Source organism: Pseudomassariella vexata (assembly GCF_002105095.1).
Source record: "Pseudomassariella vexata strain CBS 129021 chromosome Unknown BCR38scaffold_5, whole genome shotgun sequence".
Lineage (NCBI taxonomy): Eukaryota > Fungi > Ascomycota > Sordariomycetes > Amphisphaeriales > Pseudomassariaceae > Pseudomassariella > Pseudomassariella vexata.
In genome coordinates, this window is record NW_024467960.1 from 615,449 (window position 1) to 632,085 (window position 16,637).

General features: G+C 51.1%; 4 protein-coding genes across 4 annotated transcripts; 3 read left to right on the forward strand and 1 right to left on the reverse strand.

Moving 5' to 3' along the window:
• The first annotated feature begins 370 nt into the window (after positions 1-370).
• On the forward strand, positions 371-2,400 carry BCR38DRAFT_169368 (uncharacterized protein). The gene is made up of 2 exons (XM_040853841.1): positions 371-1,831; positions 1,882-2,400. The coding sequence occupies exons 1-2, from the start codon at positions 587-589 to the stop codon at positions 1,933-1,935; spliced, it is 1,299 nt and encodes a 432-aa protein (XP_040716896.1). The 5' UTR covers positions 371-586; the 3' UTR covers positions 1,936-2,400.
• A 1,745-nt stretch (positions 2,401-4,145) lies between these two features.
• Positions 4,146-6,041, forward strand: BCR38DRAFT_339953 (major facilitator superfamily transporter; the record flags this gene model as incomplete). Its single annotated transcript, XM_040855736.1, has 4 exons — positions 4,146-4,383; positions 4,436-4,605; positions 4,694-4,963; positions 5,016-6,041. 4 exons carry the CDS (start codon positions 4,146-4,148, stop codon positions 6,039-6,041), a joined length of 1,704 nt encoding a protein of 567 aa, XP_040716897.1.
• Positions 6,042-9,934: 3,893 nt separating this feature from the next.
• On the forward strand, positions 9,935-12,357 carry BCR38DRAFT_339676 (uncharacterized protein; the record flags this gene model as incomplete). The annotated part of the gene is made up of 2 exons (XM_040855717.1): positions 9,935-10,953; positions 11,016-12,357. The coding sequence occupies 2 exons, from the start codon at positions 9,935-9,937 to the stop codon at positions 12,355-12,357; spliced, it is 2,361 nt and encodes a 786-aa protein (XP_040716898.1).
• A 2,297-nt stretch (positions 12,358-14,654) lies between these two features.
• On the reverse strand, positions 14,655-15,843 carry BCR38DRAFT_456627 (glycoside hydrolase superfamily; the record flags this gene model as incomplete). Its single annotated transcript, XM_040861943.1, has 2 exons — positions 14,655-14,834; positions 14,893-15,843. 2 exons carry the CDS (start codon positions 15,841-15,843, stop codon positions 14,655-14,657), a joined length of 1,131 nt encoding a protein of 376 aa, XP_040716899.1.
• Between the last annotated feature and the right edge of the window lie 794 nt (positions 15,844-16,637).

Below are 16,637 nucleotides of genomic sequence, written 5' to 3' on the forward strand. Positions count from 1 at the left end.
GTTCATGAAAGGAGGCGCTTCCTCCCCCGGTGGCACTGCCCTTCCCTTTTCTTCACCTACCTTTACAGCGTACATCGCGTCGTCTTCCACCCAACTCTGAGAGTCATTGGACCTCTACCACATTCTTTTGGAACCGCGCAGTCACTCGTTTGATCCAGCACGCAAAACGAAAACAACATCTCACATACCATACTAAGCGTCCATCCTACGCAGCACAAGACTTGACCAATACGTACGCTACACCCAAGGTAAGGAAGAAAGGCTACACAACCCCCAGGATGTTGGATAGTTCCCGTTGCCACCTTGCATGTTTGTCGTCACCAACAATGCCTTCTTCAATTCCAAGACATAGGATCGTTTATTCGACTGGGCTTCACTGTTTACTTATATTGGGAAGGTTTTCGGGGGAAGGGATTCTTTTTATGAGAGACGGGGGGTTTTTCAATTTCAATGTTTGGCGCATCATCTTGGGCGTAGCACTGTTGCACACCCGTGCCTAGTCGCACTTCAAGATGCCATCGTCGTTTTCAATGAGCTCGCTAACGTTTCACCTGCTAGATCGAATTGATAGTCAAATCTGATTACGATGAAGATTACGATCCTTAACCTCGCCTTCGCGGCGTCCCTGGCTGTTGCCCAACCGCACAACCACGGCCATGGGCACTTCCACCAGAAGAAGCGTGGAGATTCAGCCGTTGACAAGCGCGGCGACGTAGTCGTGGACTACGTTCCCGCGTACGCCACTGTCTACAAGATTGGAGACGAGGAAGTCACTCCCGAAGAGGCAAAGGCCGGCTTGGATAACGGTCTCTACATTGTTGTTGGCGAGACCACCCCGACCTACTCTGCTCCCAGTGCGCCCTCGATCACGCCCACCAGCTCCCCCGAATATGCAGCTCAGTTCATTGAGAAGACTTCCACTACTACCTCCTCGTCGACTACATCCTCCACCCCGGTCCCCAGCACCACATCCACCACCTCCAGTGTTGCTCCTGCCACCACCAGCCAAGCGAGCAGTGGCGGCTCTTCTGGCACGACCGGCATCGACGCCGAATTCCCCAGCGGAGAGATTGATTGCGACACCTTCCCATCTGACTACGGCGCGTATGCTCTCGACTGGCTGGATACTGCTGGCTGGGCTAGTCTTCAGTACACGCCCAACTACTCCATTGGCGACGCCGCAATCAGCTACATTGTTTCTGGCGTTACTGGCGACAAGTGCAAGAAGAAGGGCTTCTGCTCTTACGCTTGCCCTCCTGGCTACATGAAGTCGCAGTGGCCCGAGGACTCCCAGGGCCTTACTGGCCAGTCCATTGGAGGCCTTTACTGCAACGCCGACGGCAAGCTCGAGCTTACGCGCCCCAAGGTCAAGCAGCTGTGCATTGAGGGTGTTGGAGGCGTGACTATCGTCAACAAACTTTCTAAGGGCGCTGCCGTCTGCCGTACCGATTACCCTGGTCTCGAGAACATGGTCATTCCATTGGACACCCAGCCCGGTAACACGTACACCCTGGCCAATGTCGACTCGTCAACCTACTACGAATGGGAAGGCATGGCCACCACTTTCCAGTACTACGTCAACCCCCAGGGTATCTCGGTCGAGGATGCCTGCGTGTGGACTAGCCCCGTCAAGCCTCTTGCGGCCGGTAATTGGGCCCCGACCATCATTGGCGTCGGCAGAGACTCAACCGGCACGACTTACCTCTCTATCTTCCCCAACTCGCCCACCAGTGTCGCCACTTTGGATTTCGACATCGAGATCAGCGGTGACTTCTCTGGCTCGTGCTCGCTCAAGTCAGGGACGTACGAAGGCTCAGACTCCGGTTGCACGGTAGGTCCCCATAACGAATCCCTTGGCAGCCAGCAGCTAACTTTTTCTAGATTGGCATTCCGGAGGGCGGCAACGCTGTGCTCACATTTGTGGACAGCTCGTAAAGATCTACATGAGAACGATTGATTTCCCATTGCGTCTTGGTTTTATATTGCTTTCTAGTGGATACCTCTTACCATCTGCCTCTTTGCAACGCCATATCACGAGGTCACTTGTCACGGAGATGGCATAGCGAATCTAATATTTATTGTGCATAATTTGGGCGTCGCTAACGAGTAGCTCTCGGTAGTGGAAGGAGTGGAGTCGCCCGGGGTTGTTGGGATTCCAAGCCGATGTTGTTATACCAGTGGTGTTCTTTTTCGACAGTTGCAGGGCAGTGGTTCCCTAGTTGGATTCTATCCGTTCTTGGTTCGGGGTGGGCGAGAACGGAGACTGGTCGAGTCTCCACTCGACGGGCCTAAGCATGCTTCCTGGAGCGATGCTTGCAAATAATACCTTGGTCGGGTCGTTTAGTGAAGAGGCACGCACTTGTATACTCGCAGACCAACCAGTTGGCGTATACCAGTCTGGCCGAACGTGCCATGCCAGGAGTGGATGAAGTCGAGCAGGAGGCTAGTTTAGGGGCCACATACGATGATAATACAATGCCCTGCAATTAAAAGTCATGTTTCCTTTGTATTTTGGCCGTATGATGTGTTGCCGAAGCTGAGTGTCAATGGTGGACTGCTCATGGTCCATCTAGCCTCCCAGACCATGATAGCAATGTACACAGTCCTCTGAGAACGCCGCAATTGCTTGTTTCCTGAACATCGGTCGCGTGTGATAAGGATTGTGAACAACCACAGTTGCTGTAAGGTGTTGACATTCTTAGCTGCTACTTTGGAATTTCCTATCCTTTAAGGTTGTCGATCCTATACTGCGGAGGCTAGAGGGAGGCACTGATTTGCTGCACTAAAAGTGCACTGTTTAGTAATCTCATGCATGTAAAAGTAGCGGTCGTGATGTTGGCACTTTATAGTAACTAAGGAGGTATATGACCAGGCACTGTTCACAACCCAACCGGCACACAGCAACTAGGGCTGACACCTGGGTCGTGGGTAGTAAACTTCTCTTGAGGCAAGGGGTGTGCAGCCTTGTCAATTCTCGTAGGGTATACTGCAGCCCAGGAACGTACTCAAGTACCCATGCAAGGTTGTCAGGTCTGTCGAATTGCTCTGCACCATCGTTCGTTCGCGGAGAGCTCCGGGTAGCTCGAGGTCGTACGAATGGAGAGGTGCTCCGGACAGGCGGCGAACGTCAGAATAAACAGCGCACCCAGGCGGAATAACTACGGTGGGTCGGTTTACTACAGTAGAATGTTGATCCCATGTTACCCTACTCCCTCTTCGTTGCGCCGTTCAATCATTTCTTAGGGCCTAAACACTGTGTAACGCAATTGGATCGTTTGTGCAATAGCTCGTCATCTTCAGTACCTATTAGGCAATTCGTCAATCAGCTGGTTCGAAAGCGGCTGCATCACTTACATGAAAGCGACCAGTGAGCATCGCCAATTGCGCCTTTTCCGGCTACTTCATTCTAAATTTGTCAAATAGGTCCTTGATCCCACCAACCTAACAAGGCGGGGTAATACCAGGCGGAACACCCGCATATGAACGATCATGGGGCCACTAGCTTCAGGCGAGTTTAAAGCATCAGAAAATTTCTGTCAGATTTCCGTCAGAAAATTTCTGTCAACGGATTCTTTCCTCCTGTATTGCATCGATCAGGTGTCGGCAGAGTGAAAATTTGCTGATCTGGCCAGTAACGATGCATTAGGTTTGGGGTTGAAGTTGTTGTGGTAGGCTCTCGGTTCCCAGCTCTTCTTGTCTTATGAATCTTGCTCTCTTTTTGAAGGTTGTGACGGACGATGAACCAACTCGGACCATCCCATCTTCTTGTTCCCAAATTTTGATACTCAAGCAAGCCACTCCACCGTCCTAGCTACTCCCCATTTTTGGTTGCTTCCTCGGCTGCTGTCACATTCAGCGGTCTACGCCTCTTTCTGCATGTCAAGTGCTACATCACTACCGTCGATCTGAGATCACTGGGACGAGCATCCTCTGGCGTTCATTGGCGAATCACAGTCGTGGATGTTCAGCATTACGTTTCGGCGGACTTAGGATCTATTGACGGCTACAGCGTGGGGAGCATCCGTCGAGTTCGTGGCGGGGTTTTGGTGCCAAGTATCTGGGGAATCGAAGCCGTTGTTTGTCGCCCTTGCTGTCCTTCCACCCGTACTGCTAGTCAAGTGGTATGATTATCATAATCAGTGGCAATGTCTCTCCATCGTGTCGGGTCTCTGGAGACTTTTTTGAGCATTCGTTCCGAAGATGGCGGCCGTCTGTCCCGTCGGGATTCCCTATCGTCGCTGGTGTCGGCATCTGACAGAGCGCGCAAGTTGAGCTTCAACCCTCTGCCCGAGTCATGGGACCCTATTTTTGCGAGAGATGATGCCCAGCCACATCTGGGACAATCGGTGGGAGCGTTTGAGGTGCCCAAGTGGAAGAGAATACGTAAGTCTACTTGAACACCACTCATGATATTTCGACTGACGGTATCTGTTAGTTCAGGTGGTGGTGACTGTGATATACTGTTTCTTCGCTGCGGGAGTGGTATTTGGATATGCAGCTCTGAAGCCAGTGCTCAAAAAGGAAGGGGCGTATCATGATGTTTGTGATGGAGAGGATACTTGTGTGGAAATCCACCTGAATCTCATGTTCACTGTGGCTGCTGTGGTAGGTAGACATTTCTTTCCTTCGAAACGCGCAGCGAGCACTTGTCATCCCCCTTGAGGGATACCCACTAACATCCCGAGCCTCGTAGTCTACCAATGTCGCAGCTTTACCCATCGGTGCTATTCTAGACAACTTCGGGCCACGCCTGTGTGGGTCTTTAGGCGCTATATTTTTAGCCATCGGCGCACTGTTGATGTCTTTTGCGCAGCGTGTGCCCTTTGACGGCTTCCTAGTTGGATACCTCTTTCTCGCGCTGGGTGGTCCGTTTACCTACATCAGCTCCTTCCAGCTTTCCAATGCCTTCCCCCAGAACTCGGGCCTTATCCTTGCCCTGCTCACAGGTGCTTTTGACGCTTCGGTATGTTTGAACTGCTATCCTCCCTCAAGACGAATACTAATTTGGCGACAAGAGTGCTCTTTTTTTAGTATATCGTGTTGTTTTCGAGAGCACGGGTGGCGCCTTTGGACATCAAAAGTTCTTTCTGGTGTATTTACTCGTCCCGGCCGTGATACTTATCCTGCAGTTTACGATTCTTCCCGCGCAGTCATATAAAACGGTTGGAGAGATGATCGAGGATATCCAGGATCCCGAATTTGGCAATCCGTACGCACCGTCTGAAAACGCTGTCGATGACCAGCTAGACGAGCAGACCGCACTACTACGCGAAGAGCAGCAAGAACATCGGGAAGTTGTCGTCCAGGAGATCGAGGAGCTGATTGGATCGACCAAGGCAGACAAACAGGCACAACGGGAGGAGAAGAAAAACGAAAGGAGCGGCGTATGGGGAGTGATGCACAATTACAACGCATGGCAGCAGATCAAGTCCTGGTGGTTTTGGCTCATCTGCCTCTTCACTGTCGTGCAGATGACACGCATCAACTATTTTGTTGCGACTGTCCGCCCCCAATACGAAGCTATCTTCCACTCTGGGGACAAGGCCGTCGAGGTCAACAACTTCTTCGACCTGGCTCTTCCATTGGGGGGACTAATATCGATTCCCTTCATCGGACATATTTTGGACCACTTCACCACCGTCACCGTGCTCACGACGTTGGTTTCGGTCGCCACGGCTATAGGGATTTTGGGCGTTCTGCCGTACATGTGGGCTGCGTATCTCAACGTGTGTCTGTTCTGCCTATACCGCCCGTTCTACTACACGGCGGTAAGCGACTACAGCGCAAAGGTGTTTGGGTTCCGCACCTTTGGCACCGTGTATGGTACGATTATATGTCTATCTGGGCTGTTCAACTTCAGCCAGAGCGGGCTGGACTTCTTGTTCCATGTGGTGTTCCGGGGAGATCCGGTGCCGGTCAATTTGATACTGCTGTCGCTAGGCTTGTCGATAGGTGTGGCTTTGGTCTCGTACGTGGGGTGGAATGTGAGGAAGACGCAGAAGAAGACATTGGCTAGGGAAGCGGAACTTGGGACGTCTTGATCGGTTCGCTAATGCCTTTTTCGCTAGGTGGTTGTTGTAATGTGCTTGAGCTAGGTTGTCTTCTAAGTTTGGGCATCTTGGGTATTTGACATTTCCAAGGCATTCTCAGGGTAGCGGATATAGGTCATACAGAAGGGTCGGTTTATAGGCATTGGTGACGTCACTCAGTATAATGAATGTATCTGGCGTAGTTGGATTGTTTCCCATGCGAGAGATGGAGACGACTCTCAACTTGGTTGTCTTTACACACGGGCATGTTCACGGTTCCACATTGTGTTAAGAGACAGTTTTGTGTATTGTTGTGTACGACCATAATATCATGCCTGTCTTGTCTAGGACTAAACCAGCCTCTGTCTTCGGGGATATGTACATTATTGTAAAGCCTGCCGTCTTCATGTTTCCATTCGGAGCATGGCCTTTCAAACTCACTGATGATGTCCACGTTGTGGTGTTCATCTTGTTGCATCTACCTATGACTTTTGGAAGTACCCACCTAGGGGAGCTCGACTACTGAGCCTGAAAAAGTTCATATTCGAACGTCTTCGAGCGACAGGGACAACATGCATGTTCACCCTCCTTGGGAAGAAGTCGGGCTCGTTGCCGCCTTGATCGTGGATGATATATCCCGAGGGAGCTTAGCAGTTGAGCACTTGTGGCAATGCCCGACAGCTGGAAACCTAGTTACATTCCGAAGTATATGATAGTCTGTGCTAGGATGTCATCTGTTAGCCAGTAATGTACCTGTGGAATACCGTGTGAGTCAAGTGGCATTCGCTGAGCGTGCATGAGTTTCAAATTTCGAGTAGGACAAAGGCAAACTGAAGCTAGAAAACACATGATTATGGTGGCATTGCACTAATACTGGCACTCCGGCCACATACGAAGGTGAGGTGGGGGTGGTGGGGGGAGGACGGGGGGGTCCAAGCCGCACAAGGGCACTGAAGTATCGCAGGTGTACCTCACCATGACCTCAGGCCACCAATTCCACAATTACGACAGATACCTACGAGGTCAGAACAAATTGACATTCAGTAGATAGTTGCCCGTGTGTCTGGGTTTCTACGTTAGAAATACCACTTCTCACTTCTCCAGTTATCGACAATGCAATAATGATCCGCCCCAAAGGTCACAGCATGACAAGAACAGGCCAACCACATTCGTCCCGAGGACAAGAGGCTAGCAGCTCAGAAACTCGCGATGACTCCCTCACGAGTCACCCCGAGGAGATATGGGGAAAACACGCATGCTCCAAGTAACAGTAAAGGGACTTGGCTTGTCATGATAGGACTAACAGTAGACAGGATCCATTTTAAGTTCAAGCACTGTTTGAAGATCAGAAGTCAAACTCAAGAGGGAAGGAGTGGGAAAGCGGGAAATCCGTTGGTCTGGACAAGAGGCACCGACGTTCCTTGGTTTCTCAATTGGTAGGATTATGTCGAGAAAGCTTGATCGTCCGATAGGGCTGAACAATATTGGCAACCAACCAGTCGCTCGCTGCTTGACGCGACATCAACGTTATGTATACGTGTCCAGATGAAGAATTCCCTCCCCAGTCCTTCTCGAGATCTGGACGTTGTGACAGCTAATAATATGCACGTGTCCAGGGATGACGACGAAACGATTGGATTCCTGGATGGATGCTCGGCTACAAACAACATCTGAGACCTAGGAGTTGCCTCAATGGAGTTTCTAGTGCCCAGCCGATTCGCTGACTCATGACGTGCATCCACCACTCTGCCCTATTTGTGGGTGCGAATGCGATGCGATTAGATTACAGTAGCCAAGATTTGACAACTCGGCCGGTGACTGAGGTTGGGCAAATCCTTGCAGCCAACAGCTGCAGGACCATCAAATAGCGAGTGTTCTCTGAGATGGCAAGAGGGCGCTTCACCGTCGTTATCCCATGCCAAGCCAACTACGTTTGCAGTTGACGAAATGTCCCCAGGAAAAGAAGGCCACTGGACATGGACTATACATATAATTCTGGCAAGGAAGAGGAGAGTCCTGACTTTCTCACTGACAAGGCCTTTTGTCTCGACGTCATGGGAAAGAATGCATTTGACCTCAAAACGAGGGAAAAGACCTGAAATTTTGTAGTACACAATGTGCTCCTGCATATTATGACTCCAACTGGCTCTCTTCTGATAGGACGACTCCGATCATGTTGGGGTGGCTCAGCCCAATAGTTTGCAGCAAAAGCTCTGAAGGATCGAGGCTGGCGGTGAAGGAAAGAGGCACAGGAGCTTCTGGTTGAGTGACATCGGGTCCTCATGCAGGTGGTCCCTGTGATCAATTCAAGATTGAAGCTGCATTCCGCAATGCTTCGATGGCACGGCACTGCCAGCTTGCCAGCTTGCCAACGGAGTTCTTCCAGATTGCCCGGGACGGAGCCTTGGAGCGGAGCCAGGTCCAAACTATGCTGCGATGGGCTGATGAATTGGTGAGCGCTCGGCCCAACGCCTTGCCGATCTGACTGCCTGCTCAAAACACCAGATATCCCTGTGTCCTTCCACGCGTTTCTTTCCGTCAGGACAATGAAACATCGCGGGAAGAACAGAATGGACCACCATGTTGTCGTAATGAAAATGGCAAAATAATGGAAATGATAACGTGTTGGGATACGAAGTCCTATTTTAGTGTGTTTCCCTGACGACCTTGGCTTTGGTGAGCTAGGTGAGAAATGTCGTTGCCTCCAATTTGGGGGCACCAACCCAAGCTAATGGCGGCGAAATGCGCCGGATGTAGTGCTCAGGTATTCCTGTTATGCTGTGCCGTAATGAACCCACATTTGGGGGTCAAACCACCACTGTGAAGATACAGCCTGTTGTGGAGGAACTCTAAAGTTGGCAAGGAAAGATAATTGTTCGGGTTGAGAAGCGTCGTTTGCGCAAACTATTGATTCTCTGGTCCTCTTTTCTGCGGCTCTGTGATTGGGAGAAGTTGCTACTAGCAATTCAGAGAGGACCGGCCTTCAATGCTGTGAGACTCAATCGCTGTTACGGCTGCGTAATGCCGCCTAACAGTGTCTATGGTGTTGCTACTGTCGAGGATCCCGGCACAGCCTCAGCTGCGCTTGCAAGGATCAAGAGCACTTCTTGGCGCTGCTGCCTGGAGTTGATTTCCAACGCTCAAGACTCCAGCGAAAGACAAGCGAAAGACGACCTCTCGTCCCATAGCTCTCATCCATCCTCCTCAACTTGCACCTTGGTGTTCCCCAGTCCTTTGTATTTTGCCAAATATTTGAGGCCACCATTTCGTCGAGTTCCCGCCCTCGTGACCCCGTGAAAAGGCGCCGCGAACCACTCCCCAAACCGCCCGCCGTATTTCTGATATTTGTTTGTCGCCCCCGGCTCTATACCAACCCGTCTTACCCCCAATCTTGCACATTTCACCCCTCTCATCACCCTTTCGATTTGCACTCAGGAACGCGCTTACGTGCCCGTGGTTTTCGATGCGGGCCAGTGTCTGACTGTTTCTCTCATCCGGTCCTCTGATTATCCACGAGGGCCACCTCGACAGTCTCGTCCAGCAAACCGGACAGCCGAGTCTTCAGCAAACCCGCTACATCCGGCAACGTTGAATCCTTCTCTTCCGGCCTTTGCCCTCAAAGTAAGGAAGAATCCATTCATATATCTAAATACTTCTATTTCCTACCCCGCGATCCGCCGATTGACCGATGCCAGCTTGGCAAATCGTGATATCATTCCCGAAAGTCCTCAGGTCATCTTGACCATCTTAGGGTTCGGTGTGTTCGAAGGGTGACTCATATTGGCCGATACCAAGTGCACGACGGTGCTAACCGTACGGGCTCTTGACACAGTATCCTACATATAACATATATACCCGCGCACACCCATACACACACATCTGTTCTCAACTCACACGGAGCCAAGATGTCCAACCCTAGAAGAACCCCGGTGACTGGCAGATCTGAGGGCACCACTGGCCTGAGCCTTAAGACCAACTTCACCCTCCGGAAGGGTGCTACCTTTCACTCTCCTACTACACCACCCTCCAGTCCACCACAGGCTGCTGGATTCCGGGTGCCCTCACTACCTAGACGGTCTCAGACGACTCTGGATGATGTGGTGGATGCCAGTAGACGACGAATGGAATTGACGCTCCAACCCATTTTGAACGCTACCAAGGCCGAGACCTCGTCGTCTCGTCCATTCCGCGACAACAGTTTGCCTGTCCCTCAAAGCTTCCTCGAGCAGGTGGTGATGAACGACAACATGACCCAGGAACCGCCAGTCATGGATACGACGGAGAGACGGGTTCTGCGCCAGCGGCCCACTCGCTCCTCAAGGCACCATGATTCAGACTCGGGACTTGGAACCTCGATTGCGTCCAAGGCATCCAGAGCCTCCAAGTCTTCTGGGGCCGCAGCTGGCATTACTCGATCTGCTGCTGTTACCGGGTCAGAGAATACTCCACGTCGCCTCAGTCAGCGCGCCGTCAATCGCATCCATGAGCATACCCTGAAACCATTATTGGCCAAACCTTCGTTGAATGAATTCCATCCCATCGTCCTTGATTGTCCCAGAAGGATCCAGGAGAACCAGATCGTTTGTCTCAGGGACCTCGAGAAAACCCTCATCTTTATGGCACCAGTAAGTGAGCTTCTGAAAGATGATTGTGTTTGGGGAGATACTTATCGGATGTTGTGCTTGAAGGAGAGGGCTAAATCCGCCGAATTGTACCTCGACTTCTGCCTCACATCGATCCGCTGCATTCAAGCGACCGTCGAATACTTGAGCGACCGGGAACAAACTCGACCTCACGATCGACCGTACACCCAAGGCTATTTTATTGACCTCGTCGAACAGATCCGCCAACACGCCCAGCAAATTCAGGCCTCCCGGGAGAGACAGGCTGCAGGAGAAGAACCCGGCGAGATGGATGTCGATCCGTATGACCCCCCAGCCCCCCACCGTCCCTATTCTCACTTCTACGTGTTAACTCTATATCTAGAACTGACGAGGTGAAACTCATGGGCGGCCTTTCATCCACGGGCCGTCCTGCTGAGCTGGTCCGCGTCAAGAAGAATGGAAAGGCCATCTCCATCGCTACTGGTCAAGTAGTTGAGAGCCTTGAAGAAGACACTAGTGTTCCTGTGCGATTCAAGCGCTCTATGAGCGAGCAGCTTGAGGACGAAGAAGAAATCGTGCGCTCGATGGCGCGTCGAAAGAAGAATGCCTCACCCGAAGAGCTTGCTCCCAAAAAGTGCAAAGAACCCGGCTGCAACAAGGAGTTCAAGCGGCCTTGCGACCTGACGAAGCATGAGAAGACCCATTCTCGTCCTTGGAAGTGCCCCATCTCGACCTGTAAATACCACGATTATGGTTGGCCCACTGAGAAAGAGATGGATCGCCACGTCAACGACAAACATTCGGCTGCGCCGCCAATGTTTGAGTGTCTCTATAAACCGTGCCCGTACAAGTCTAAGCGGGATTCAAACCGTAAACAGCACATGGAGAAGGCCCACGGTTGGACGTACGTTCGGACGAAGACCAACAAGAGCAGCGGGAAGCTTCCCACCACGGCGGAGAGCACAACTGGCAGCTCGACCAAACCTACTCCAATGATTCCCAACATGCCCACGCCGAACAGTAACGACCAAAACAGCAACGACCAAAACAGCAACCACGTTATGATGACACCTCCGGAGGAAACCCCTTTCACATATGAATATGAGAACAATCTGGATTTTCCAGCTTACGTTCCGGCCGACCCATTCAATCCGGGTCTGTTTGACCCCACCTCTTTGGGAGACATCCAGCTTGACCTTGACTATTCCCCAGTGGATAATGGCACGCCTTCCACTGATGCGGAACACCAGTTCAATGCGTATCAAGATCTCTCCGACGTCTCCGGCCAGTTTGAGGAAGACATCTATGGTGCACATGTGCAGCTGCCTCTTACACACATGCAATTGTCGCCCGCCAATTCTGACTACAGCAAGTGTCCAGCTCCAGTTTTCACCGACTTCGCTACTTCCAATGTCTGCCAAGCTTCTTGTGCTTCTCATATTTCCCCAGTGGGCCAGGGCAACACGATGCTTTTCACTCCATCTTCGATGGCAGATGTTGATGAGGGCTTTGATGAATTCCCTGCCAATGAGCCACTTGGCAATGACTTTTTATTATTCCCTCCTGATATGGGCAACAAGCCGTCGGAATTCGAGAATCCCTTATTTGTCACACCTAGCGCGGCGGCTGGCTTCACTCAACCTTCGTCGCAAGACTTCAACATGGACTTCAACCAGGCCATGGATTGGACAAGTGATTACAACACATACCAACACCAGCCATAAGATGCTCGTCAACCGGTTCAGGCACTGGCGTGAAGTATTCCATAGCCTGCCATGCTTCACGACGCGATGATAATAAAATAAAAAGGAAGAAAGGGGTAGAGCAAATTCAGAATGAAATTTTGGAAGGGCAATCCTACTTTTATGGCAACTCTGATTTTAGCTGCTGCTTATGTATACACTCTTGTGGAGTTTGGGGATGGGATGGTTTCCTAATCTCGCTCTGGAGGTGATGATTTGAAACGTTAATTTCACGGCTGCAAACTGGAATGGACTTTCGAGGATTGGGTATGGCTATAGTCACGTCTTCGGATCCGAGATGCAGACTTCTCTCTCTCTCAATGACAAAATTGAAGAACAACAAACTCGTCCTTTATTCTGTGAAGTTGCCCACCGCCTGTCAAAGTTGTTTTACCACGTCAGCAGTCTCGCACTACAACCCAGCAAATAACAACAGGCCACCATGACCCTTTGGCTGCTTCGAATAACCATGATTGTAGCGCAAGGATGCTGCTGAAGTCTCATTATCGCCATGGATTGAAAATTGCAAGTTGACCACATGCAAGGGAATTTCAGTGGAGGGTGTTGAGGTATTTCCAGCTGGCGTCGGTCCGACAGATCTTGCCGGCTCTCACTTCCAGTTTTTTTTCCTCAATTGAGTCCTAGGGCAATTTCTTCCCCCAAGATCATCACGATTTTGTCGTCAAGGTGTCGAACACCTCCTCGAGGCCTCGAGGCCCCTACTTCCTGTGGGATGTGTTTACCATCGTCATTGCTAATAATCATTTCGAAGATCACTAGCTTCAAATCACCTCGTAAGTTCATTGTCTCTTGTTTCTCGTATCAGGCAGTGCGAATCTATTTTATCCTCCGCCCAACCCAATTTTCACATGATGACCTTCGACACCTCTGGTGTCACTCAAAACCATATTCACATATAGGAAGAGCCGTATGAGACCGTCCTCGGGCCTCGAAAACCCTTTCCAGCTGAACCATTGTCGCGCATCCAGCTCGCCCCGGCCGTATGGGAGGCGTGTGTGATATCGTCATATGCCGCCACGCTCTCTCGGTGTCGCGTGGTGGATGGGCGTGCGCAGTGGGGAGGTGGGGATGTGTGGTGCTTAGATCTTTGGTTTCTGATATTGTTCTATTGGGTTGAATTTGTTGGGATATGATGCATTAATCAGAGAGGAACGATTCGCTGACATTGTTTCTACAGGATTTACTACGTGCGGACATATCGCGGAGGGTTGCGAGGTGGGTGGATGGATGGATGAACATACGTTTCGGATGGACATCTGCTAACACTAACATGCTGAATGGCCGGTTATATCTCTGCTCAACTGCATTGATGTAGCGATTTCGAAACGATGCAGCCAGTTTTGCTTCTCGACCTGCTAGGAAGTTTTAACCACCCGGTTCATTGCCACTCAATCAACAATATAAACCATATATATACAAGCATCTGTGGTCCTGGCCGTTCGGTCCAAGTCTTGTGCCTAGCACTATTCGTTTTGCGTCACGTCTGATCAAGACTATCATATATATATCAACATTAAAGATGCCGGTTCCTTCGACTCGTAAACGTGGTATAGATTCAGTTTCGCTTCAACCTGTCTCCTCCTGAGGCTAAACTGTATGCACTATGATAACGAACACTATCACAACATGACCCAGCTAGACGAACCAGGTATCAAAGGGCTGTGCGCATATTCGCCGCTCAACGTTAAGAGTTCAACTACATGCGCAGCCCGCTCCTCTGGGTCGTCACTGCCAATCTGACGCATAGCCCCCATACCATCGATCCCCGCCTCAAATCCCGCCTGCCGCAGCACGTCTTCATTGTCCTAAAACAATGGTACAGGCCAAGATAACAAAGACACGATGATTGGACTCGAGCTTGTCCGTGTGGCTGTGAGCGTCGCGGGTGCCAGTATTTGGGCCATGGAAGTTTTGGACGAGAAATTTCCGGTTTCTTTTGCCTGTATGGAACCCAAGGATCCGGAGACGGATGGTCGGCTTACGCTGAAGGGGGATGCTTATGATTTAAAGGTGCACGCAGATGCGACGTAGGATGTTGGCCAGGATGGCTGCTTGAAGGTACGGGTGGAGGATTGGATCTATGGTGATAAGGAGGTCTGGGTGGTCAAGTGGGTTCTGGAGAGTTGACGTTGCGGATTCCACATAGGGTGACATTTTATTGACAGGTCCACACAGTCAGATTGATAACCCAAGGGATACGTTCACACAATTCCCTCGAATATGGCGTCGATCGCATGCCTGCCTAACTAAAGCTGCCTTCACCGTGGCGAAGGAGCTGGACAGGGAACGCTGGGTAAAGTGGCGTTCGCACCAATGTCGGTTCCTACGCTCATGGCTGTACCATGCTTCCGGATCAACTGGATGCGGCTGTTGACTTGGGCCGAGTTTGCTGGGTTGCCATATTGCATTGTCAACCCGTCATTGTGGTTAACGAAGGCCTGTGCAGAGTAAGTGATGTTGGCAGGACTCCAAATCCTAAAGTGCTGCTATACTCACACTGCAATTGGGCAAATTCCGACCAAATAGGCTCCAGAAAGTATCGCCACAGGCCATACTGCTCTTTTCGATGATATCAAAGAAGGATGCGAGATTCTCGGCTTGTCCGCCTATCCAGTCGTACTCGCCAGCAAAATACGCCTTGCTCGCGCCTCCTACGGCTGCAATGCCCTGCCGCAGCTTTGTCGTGTCGACAGGGTAGAAGTGGTCCGAGAAGATGTCAGCCTCCTCGATACCCAGGTGTGTCTTATTGATACCATATGTGCCGTCGACAAACAGCTTTGCTGGCGCAAGACCTTTTACGAACTTAACGATGTCCTCAACCCACGAACCCGGGCAGTTCATGTCTCCCCAGACCGGGCCTGACAATTCGTTTCCAGTCTCGTAGGCGAAGATGGTAGGATCCTCGGCGTACGTCAGCCCGTTGTATTGATTCTTATGCGTGACTAGCTTCTGGATATAGTCCTTGAAGGAAGCTACAATAGTGGCATTGGTATAGAACTGCTGAATTGCCGGGTTGTTGCTGTCCTGGTTTTGCGTCAGGCTGAGACCGGCCCAACGAAGGAAGGTGTACTTCCCTCCGTGGTAGTAGTCGTAGTTATCCACCAAGGGCACCATCAGCCGGATGCCGAATAGGCCTGCTTGGTAGACGGCCCAATCGATGGCCTCGAAAGCAGCCTCGTTGATGACTCCCAGTTTCGGCATCACACTGAGTGGGTTCCCAACGCTGACGCCAAGCGTGTGTGTCCTGATCATGGTGCCACCAAGAGCTTGAACTGTCGCCATTACGTCGGTAATTCGGCCCTTGGTGGGATAACTCGACTTGGTCGCAGCGTCATATGGTTCTCCTGCGGGAGGCACCACGTTCTCGTCGAGGCCGAGCCAGTAGACATTGGGGCCGACCGCTTTCCACGGCCTGTCATTAGCTAACAACAGAGAGCCTTTGCGCATCACTGGCGCCAGTGTACCGTTCGTGAACTGAGCAACTCTTGCCAGCGCACTCGACGCGAGCATTAAGAATAGGAAAAGCTGCATGTTGAAGAACTATACGAGGGAAGTCTACAGCTCTAAAAAGGAGGAATGAGAGTAGAAGAGATAGCTCGTCGCTATATTAATACTTTGCAGACCAGCATCGCTATCATGGCTGGTTAAACTTGCCAGAGCGCAGCCGGCGTTCAGACCAAGCCCATCTGGTACCGGAGAGCCCCCATCATGAAGGTCAATGTCACCATCATCTCCGCAAAATGCAAGAACTTGCCTGTGCTGGCTCAACCATGGGATGATCTCTGAATGTTCGGCTTGAGACATTGAGGCTCGGTAGATTTGTGAAGGATATTGTCTGCAAGGCCGTGGAGTGAAGCTGTCCGTGTCCTTTTCTGGAATAGATCCGATATCGATCGAGGCTGCAGGGGTTGTCGCCTTGGCTTTCTTGGCAATCTACTTTACATAGTCATACAGTACCTCATTTGGGGATCTAGTACGTGGCGGAGAGTTGGCCGTAACCTTTGGAGAAGTACGTCTTACAGTTTGGTTCGAGATGCAACTCACAGTTGTGGTTCACTCAAGGTCTGGGTGACATGGGCAATGGCCATCTGGTCAGAACTGACCTCTGCCAAATATAGAAGTATTGGGATTGCGATGAGCATACGACCCTCATGTGGCGCAAGCCGTCATTTTATGTTGTTTATGCAACGGTTTTCGGTTGAAAATCCGGGGTATTCACGGTCTAATGATGGATGAACAGG